Source organism: Plectropomus leopardus, chromosome 4 (genome assembly GCF_008729295.1).
Source record: "Plectropomus leopardus isolate mb chromosome 4, YSFRI_Pleo_2.0, whole genome shotgun sequence".
NCBI classification, from domain to species: domain Eukaryota; kingdom Metazoa; phylum Chordata; class Actinopteri; order Perciformes; family Serranidae; genus Plectropomus; species Plectropomus leopardus.
In genome coordinates this window covers 850,521-859,052 of record NC_056466.1, presented here as the reverse complement: position 1 = coordinate 859,052, position 8,532 = coordinate 850,521, and the positions used below count along the sequence as shown (strand labels likewise).

The window sequence follows — 8,532 nt, the reverse complement described above, 5'->3', positions numbered from 1 at the left end:
ACCTGAATAAAGTGGCTCGATTTCTTTCAAAAACATGAGAAAAAGGCAATTAGCACCTGAAGAAGAAATGATCAAAAAAATTGTGAAAAGTTAAAAAAAAAATTACGAGGAAATCAGCAGAAAAAAGGAAACTACAGAACCAAGGGATTCATCAGAAAAAGCTAATTAAAAAAATAATGATTCTGAATAATTTTAAATTAAAAAAGGCAATAAGCACCTTAAGAGGAAATGGCCAAAAATTTTGCAAGAAATTGGTATAGTTACAAAAAAATCCTGAAAATTAGCACAAAAAGAGAGAGAAAATGAGGAAAAGTAAAAAACTAAAACAAACAAGGAAATTACCTGAAAAAAAGTATTCAAAAAATTCATTTTAAATAAATAAAAAAAAAAGGCAATGAGCATCTTATGGAGCAATGACCAAAGAATTAGCAAGAAATTAGTAAATAGTTAGAAAAAAAATACCTGAAAATTAGCAAAAAAGAAAGAGAGATAAAAGAAAATAAAAGTAAAAAACTAAAACAAACAAGGACATTACCTAAAAAAAAGCTGCTTAAAAAATAATAATGATTCTAAAACATCATTTAAAATAAAAAAGGCAATGAGCACCTTAAGACAAAATTACCAAAAAAAACCCAAGAAATTAGTAAATGCTTACAAAAAATTACCCAAAAATAGCAACAACAAAAAAAAAGAGAGAATAAAAAAGATAAGAAAAGTAAATAACTAAAACAAACAAAAAATGACCTGGAAAAAAAGGTGCTTAAAAATAACAATGTTTCTAAAATAAATACCCTGTATTAGTTTAAAAGAAGAACAATGAGGTCCAGGAGCTGCTTTCCCTCTGAGCAGACGACGGTAAATGATTGTGAATGCAATAATATGTCTTTGTTATTGTTCAGAAAGAAAAAAAAACAATGCCACAGACTGATGTTTATTTTTCTTCTTTTTTTTACTGAAAACGCTGAGCCAGTAGCCAGCTTCAGGGTACTGAGAAATAGAATGAGCAAAATACACCTGGGCATTTCAACAAATAAAACTGACAGGTAGAGATGAGTCAGAAGACGCAGATATACACACTCTGAGGCACGGCATTGTGGGAAAAAACAGAGGCTCGTAAACTCCCAGCACAGCAGCGTAAACAGTTAAATTGCGACTCTCTTCTGTTGTCAGATTTAATTTGTTTTATATGCTTGGTGCTCGGGCCCTAATAACGCCAGAAATCTCAATCTCAGTGATTAAATTTGCGGAGGGAAATTAAATTGCAATTTTGTTTTTTTCTAATCAGGCTAAAAAACATAAACGGTGAAATGATGATGAATTTCAAGCCGAGAAGAATCGCCCACATATATACACAGATACATATTTCTGGTAAAATAGCACTGAGTCTAACGTTTCTTTACTGAATATGTTTGATGGGCGTTTTGGTGTTGTTTCTCTCGCTCATATTTGATTTTCTTCTCCTGTTTGGTGTGTTTGAAATAAAGATCTAGCTATAAATAAAAAAAATTAAAAAAAAAAAAAAATTGTTATGTTTGACATAAAGATCTAACTATAACCCAAAAAAGAAAAGAAAAGAAAAGAATAAAATAAAAAAAAAAGAACTAGAACTTAAGCCAATATTTTAATTCTGATATTTTAATCAAAAAAAAGGAGAAGAATCAGGTTACTTGATAAATGACTACAGGTCCTCCAGCTCGGCGGTCTGCCTGAATCGCCTCTGCTGCCGTGCCTCTGTGCGTATATCTGCTCCGAGGGCAACTTTAAATCCAAAAACCCTCCTTTTGACAGCATGGAAGGAAAAACAAGGAAACGGCAGCAAACAACAGTTGTACAAATCGACCAGTGCATTGTGTGTTTTTAAAAGTCCAGTTCAGCAGATTCGAGAAATTTTGCAAACAAAGTTCATAATAATTCTCCGTTTTGTTTCAAACCGACATGTTTTGGCGGGCGAGAATGTCTCTGCAGTCCCTCTGAAGACGAGGCCGAGTCCTCTGCACCTCAACGTCTCACTCACAGTTTTCCCGCCGTCCAGCTGCAAACACTCGTCCCTCTTTTTGTTAGTCCAAGTCAAGAGAGAGTCGGGGTCCATCCAAGTCCAGCTGGAGACACAGAGACATCCGGGGACTCTGACTGGCTGACTGTGGAAGACTGGCAGACCAGTACAGATCAGTCCTCCATACAGAAACCTGAGCACAGAGACAGAAAGTTAGCTTAAGCTGCCTTTACATGCTATCAGATATATTAGAAAAATTACATTTCATATGAATGATTCGTCACATAATTAACTTATAGGGACTGTTTGCTGCATTTTACGCTTTTTCTTCATTTTTTGATAATTTCTGTTGTGTTTATGCATATGGTATAAATTTTGGAGAGATTGTGTATTTGAGTGTAATCAGTGAATTTCCAGCTCAGCTCCTACAATAAGTCTAAAATACACTGTGGAAACTAAATAGTTACATTCAGACTGTTCAGGTCCAAAAATGCTCCATTGAAACCCATTCAAACTGACATTTTTGATCCCACAGCCATCAGAGCAGAAAAACAGGACTTGTATTATTTCTGGGTGTCATTCTGGGCTTTTGACTTGGAAAATGTATTTTTTTTCTATTTGTCACCTGATGAGGTCATTTTGACCATATTTGGCAGATGGAGGAAATACATGCTATTTCCACTAGGTGACCTGTCACAGTCAATGTAGCTGCTGATCACTGACAAGTACTTGTTGGATGCTCCCTCTCATATTATGTCACATCACGTCACATTATATCATATTGTTGGATTATTATTACTAATGCTTAAGCGCATAAGAAGCATTTTAATGTGACAGCTGGTGGAGAACACTTGAAATACTTTATATGGTCCTGAATTATAAACACATTATATTTTATAAATTAATCACATTTTCTTTTTTAAAATCTTAATTTGTAGAGTGTAATTTTCCCATCAGAAATATAGTGAATTAGAAGCAAACAGTAAAACTGAAACACTCAAGTAAAGTACCTAAAAATGTTATGTATAGGTCGACTGTGTAGGATTTAGGGGGATATATTGGCAGATTTGTAATAAAATATAATAAGTATGTTTTCTTTAGTGTATAATTACCTAAAAATAAGACGTTTTTCATTACCTCACACACACTTACTTGAGCTGAGAAGATCTTTGCTGCTACGTCTGCGACTCGGCCTCCTGCTCTGCTCCCACCGCCCTGCGGATGCTCTTGATGGACAGGTACGTCTCCTCCTCGGGGTCGTAGTAATAAAACTTACTCAGGTAGGATATTAGCGGTCTGGAGAAAGGTGACAATAAACATTGTAGAAAAAAATTAGTCTTGAAGGTCTGGACAAAATCTCAACAAAAATGCTGAGATAGGTGCATTCTCCTGAGGTTAAATGAAAAGTTGAAAACTAAAAATTAAAATTCAGTCATTATCTTCTGATAATGTTGGGGTGAAGTTTTATAGTCCACAAAACACTGCCGGAGGTTCACGGGGAAAAGGAGCCGCACTCATCTCCTAAACAACTGAAGCAAATGGTAGCCAGGATTCAAACGTTAAAAAAGATACATAATAAAACCACAAAATGTCTCAACGTAATCCAAGTGTCCTGAAGCCCCAAGATCCCAACTTGTTTTGAAAAACGTCACTGGCATCATGTTTTCAGCCTCGTTGTATCGGTAGCTCCAGCTCTTTCTCGCCGCTCTGTCAGTGCTTTCAGCTTACAAGCCTGACGCCAAAAGTCATATCCCACATCCAACTACGACGTCTCAGATGAGGACGTGCTCGAACAGAACCGGTGGTGGACTTGCAACGTGCACAGGTGGCGTCACCTCAGAACGCAGCTGGAAGGAACCGGCTGCATGCGCATGAAACATGTAAGAGCAGCGTCAGGTAATAACGCTGCCTGTAACAACATTATATAAGGAGCGCGGGTGTGCTTAAAGGGTGGTGGGACCCACAAACAACTGACTTTCATGTCGGAGTCGGAATTTGCTAAGTTTTAAGTATAACAACAAGCCCGCTGTTTCTCCATCCTTCAGTGACAAAATAAAAATCAACAAAATATATGCTTGAAGGGTTAAAAAAGAGCCTGCAGTGAATTTAAAATAGTCAACTGTGAACCTCGCATTTACTCCCACAGCACGACTAAAGTCGCTTTAATATCAAAAAGTCCAGAGACAAACAGCGGATGGCAGTTTGGAGTTTTTGTTTTTTTGTTAAATTTCAGCAGGTGGATATTAGAGTGATCACATGACCGTGGGAGTGGAGTACCTGGGCAGTGGAAGCTCCTGGATGTGGTCGATGCGGACCATTTGTCGGATGCAGAAGCGACAGAGATGCTGTAGCGACTTCACGTTGCTGAAGCGAGATACAGGATACAGCAGCTGAACCGGGGTGGGAGGAAGCCCTGCAAAACACACACACACACACACACACACACACACACACACACACACACAGAGCACCCATTTTTGTGTTACTGCACAGTGTTACACTCTCAGATTGTTATTATAAGTGTGTGAAGCGTCTCTTTACTTTTTTGACCTGATTCGGTCTGTTTGTTATTGTGTCTAAGTCTTTGAGAATTGTTGCCTCAAGACAACACTGGAAATGCAGCAATGAAAATCTTTTCGTGACGCTCTCAGTATTCGAGCACAACACACGATTCCCTCTGAATTGCATTTCCATTGTTGTCTTCATGCAACAAGTCACGTCTCGTGAGATTTTAGAACGAGACTTCTCTGTAAGCAAGACTTAGACACAAAAACAGACTGGATGAAGCGAAAGGGAAAAGAGACACTTATAACAACACTAGGCGGGTTTCCATTACAGAACTTAAGCGATATTTTCAAAATGATGATAAAACACAATTGTGAAATGACTGTGTTTCCTCTGAGTGATGTTCTGCGACTTCTCCTCTGACCATAACATCCCGGTAACTATGGCGATGGATGTTCAAAACATTAGCAGCTTTATTTCTATTGCAGCCACCGAACTAGCCGTCATTATTTCCACTCCAAGGCCACGTAGGCGTGTTATGGAGCCATAATGGAAAGGCGAGCTCCTTATACGGGGGAGCGGCCAGCGGGAGCTGATAGTCCACGATTTCACAGAGGAATTATGAATTCAAAAATTCTGGATGATTCACGCAGTTTTTGAAGAGTTATGTGATGCAATAACAGCTCCTGTAGCTCCTGCTGCATCATGAGGGAGCCAGTTCATACTGACGGGACATAGACTCAGCATCATGTGACCTAGAAAAGCCAATAAAGTGTTTCCATTGCAATTTTGTGAAATATGGCCTTTTGATGTGAAAAATGGGGGGAAGTCTCATAAAATCACTCAGTGGAAACGCAGTCATCTCACAATTGTGTTTTATCGTTATTTCGAAAATATTGCTTACGTTTTTCGCAAACCTGTTATGTAACCCCGCCAAGTGTTTAGAAAGCGCTGTTGTTGTAAATGTTACATTTCACACAAGGTGCTGAAGCTGTTGTGTCAAATGTCATGCCCATCACAACTCTTTCGCTTCAGTGGCGCCGGCATGCTGTCTAAAAACCACACACTTGAGTGATGATGCCGTGGTTTGGCTCTGTGAAAAATGCAAAGGTGATGTAAAGACGGGACCCTGTACCGCCATCTATGTATTAAAAGGGCCTTAGAAACAAAAACATGGGAAAACAGGGTCCATGTTGAAAAATGCCAAAGTTACCCCTTTTAGTAACATCAACAATAACAACCAAAAATAAAAGTACTCATGCAAATATACTAATTCACATGGATTTATATTTTGTAGGAGTGATCTGAATCTGCAAAGTAACTAAAGTTATCAAATAAATATAATGGAGTATAAAGCGACACAACATGGAAATACTCAAGTCAAGCTTAAAGATACCTCAGAATTGTACTTAAGTAAAGTACTTGAGTAAATACTTAGTTACTGTCCGGCCCTGCCTGCTCAGATGTATCCTCAGTCATACGAGCGTTGAGGACAAACCAAACATATAGATTTATTCTCACAATCATAAAAGATGCAGCACCTGCATGCAGACAGTCAGATATACTTTGTGCCCTCTGCTCCGTCTCTCAGGCACTTCTCACTAAGTGGCAGCTCGCATCCATTTTTGATCGGCTCGGGGCTGCGTGCGGATAAATGACCCATATTTTACCTGGGACTCTGGAGCGCAGGAAGTAGAGGAATTTGCCGTTCTTGGAGTGCATGATGGCTCGCTCGATGAACTCCACCACTGAGTGGCAGCGGTCCTCAAACTTCGGGTGACACCACAAGCTGAACGTCCCTGGACGGCGAGAGAAATGATTTTTCTTTATGTGTCACATGAAGCACTTTATCATCCATAAATCATGACCACATTAATTATGAAACGTGAATAATTGCAGCAAACACACAAGACACATAAGTTAGCTGTCAGCCTCTTTGTTTGAATTGTGACCCTGTTTTCACAGAAAAATGTTCTGTAACAGCAAATGTTTCAAAATCGAGTTCTCCTGTTGTCATTTGCTCTTCTGACGCTCACAAAAATTCATCCACTGATATACAGACGTCTCTTTTTGGGCACTATAAAAAATTTGCGTCAGAGCCTGACGTACTTCCTGGAGGCTTCGTCCAGACGCGTTCTTATCTGACGCTGTCTGGCAGCAAATCACGCAAATGCAGTAAAGACCCAATCACAATCACAGCTGTTTATTTACAATAACTAAACCGCCGCGTACATATAATCAAACAACGCTGAGCAAACCCGCCTTCACTGATTAGTTCTAGCCACTTAAAAGAATCAATATCAGTTTAAGTATACGCTATATCCAGAAAGTTTTCACCGCTTTGCCTTGCTGTCAGACGGCACTTAGCGACGGGAATCTGAAGCTTTTATATCAAAAACACCAGACTTCATTGATAAAAATTTGACTCCACTGATCGGCGGAGCTGCTGCTGCACCGCTGCCTCCATCAGCTGCTGCAGAGGGTGAAGACGAGTCAACATTCAAATACAGACATCACAAAACTGATGTTGATATTTTTAGGTGGCTAAAACGTTTTGCTGCAGCCTCGTCCGCAGCAGGACGTCGCTTAGCTTCTGTCTAACTGTTCGTTATTCTTCAGAGGAGGCGGTGGCTTATTTAAAATAAAAATAAAATAATATTTTACCAAGTTGTATGTCCCTCACCTAAGCCAAAATGAAAAACACAAGTCCCTCTTCTGCATTTTTTCATAAATAACGAACAGTTCCTATCCCGAACCACCGAGGGAGTTACATGACGGAAAAACTCGACTTGCAATCACATTATTCTGTGTGTGTTAGTCCAATTTTGAGAAATTCAATTTAGTCCGATTTCAGTCGCAGTAACGTGTTAACGTGTATTTTAAAAGTCCAGTTTTAGTCGAAATAACACAATAATCTGACTTTTTCTAACATCATGTGAACGTACAGTATGATGGCTGGATTCAGTTTATGCCTAAAGTTCTCAAACATTCTTACCGACAAATTTTCAAAACATTACCATAACTTTTACATAATTTTTTAGTCCATTACCATGACTTTATATAAGCATTTAAAAGGCCTAAAAATAAAAAGTACTTCCCAGACATTTGTGGTTAACACAACTGCCAGCGCTTTACCTACAAAACAGACATCTTCACCACCAACCAGCTGCATTTTCCAAAATATCAAACTGGTTTACACGTCTACTTGTATATTAAAAGTCCAGTTTTAGCCAGATTAACACAAAAATATGACTTTTTCTAACATCATGTAAACGTGCTGACTGACTCATGAGGAAAATTCAGGAGATCAGAAAAGTTAGTGATATTCATCCTGAGGGAAACTTGAATATTTGTAATTAATATTAAACTTCTCCATGATGCTCATGTGGCTAAAAACTGCCTAAAAAAACAAATGTTTGATGTCTGATTTCAGAATAAAAGTCTGTAATTCAGACAGAAAGCCTGCTATCGACCACCAGCTGATGTGTGTTACACACAGTCAGAGGACAGACACATCTGAGTGTGTTGTTGTTGTGTGTATGTGTGTGTGTGTGTGTGTGTGTGTGTGTGTGTGTGTGTGTTGACTTCCTGTTGACCGCTCAGTGGTTGTTTATTTGCCCTCGATTCCTGTCGGGCCGCGGTGCGTTCATGCACACACGATGGCGTTGATGTATATGTGTTGTGTCAGTCGGGGCTGCGCGTCTGAATAATGAACGTGTTTCGGGGCATGACTCTATAGCTTCATGACGGTGACTCATTAATGTAGAGCCCCGTTTATGTATGCATGTGTGTGTCTGCGTGTGTGTGTGTGCGTCTGCCCGGTTACACATGTTTCTTTCATGAGTCACCTTGTTAGTTTGTCACACATGTGGCGTGTGTGCAAATATGCATGCGGCGGAGTTATTCATGCTTCAGTGTTGGAGTGTGACCTTACACTTATCTGTGTTTTGTTGTTTTTACGAGCTCTTTTGTTGTCCTTTATTTTTATGATCATGTTATTGTAAGTGTGGGAAAATCTAAAATAAAGTGCTTTG

At 39.0% G+C, this 8,532-nt stretch overlaps 1 protein-coding gene across 1 annotated transcript; it reads right to left on the bottom strand.

The window, feature by feature from the left end:
- Positions 1 to 993: 993 nt before the first annotated feature.
- socs7 (suppressor of cytokine signaling 7) lies at positions 994 to 7,670 on the bottom strand. Its single transcript, XM_042484403.1, has 5 exons — positions 7,634 to 7,670; positions 6,169 to 6,297; positions 4,271 to 4,406; positions 3,146 to 3,289; positions 994 to 2,186 (listed from the first exon to the last, which is right to left on the bottom strand). Exons 1-4 carry the CDS (start codon positions 7,668 to 7,670, stop codon positions 3,169 to 3,171), a joined length of 423 nt encoding a protein of 140 aa, XP_042340337.1. The 3' UTR covers positions 994 to 2,186; positions 3,146 to 3,168.
- Positions 7,671 to 8,532: the final 862 nt, after the last annotated feature.

What these genes read in the sequence shown, in the direction of transcription:
- socs7 (XM_042484403.1), bottom strand. Translation starts at nt 7,670, where the DNA reads ATGCAGCTGGTTGGTGGTGAAGATGTCTGTTTTGTAG. An exon ending in TGAAGATGTCTGTTTTGTAG is followed by an intron (nt 6,298 to 7,633) that starts GTAAAGCGCTGG and finishes CTCGCCGTCCAG; the next exon opens with GGACGTTCAGCTTGTGGTGT. An exon ending in CCTGCGCTCCAGAGTCCCAG is followed by an intron (nt 4,407 to 6,168) that starts GTAAAATATGGG and finishes TGTGTTTTGCAG; the next exon opens with GGCTTCCTCCCACCCCGGTT.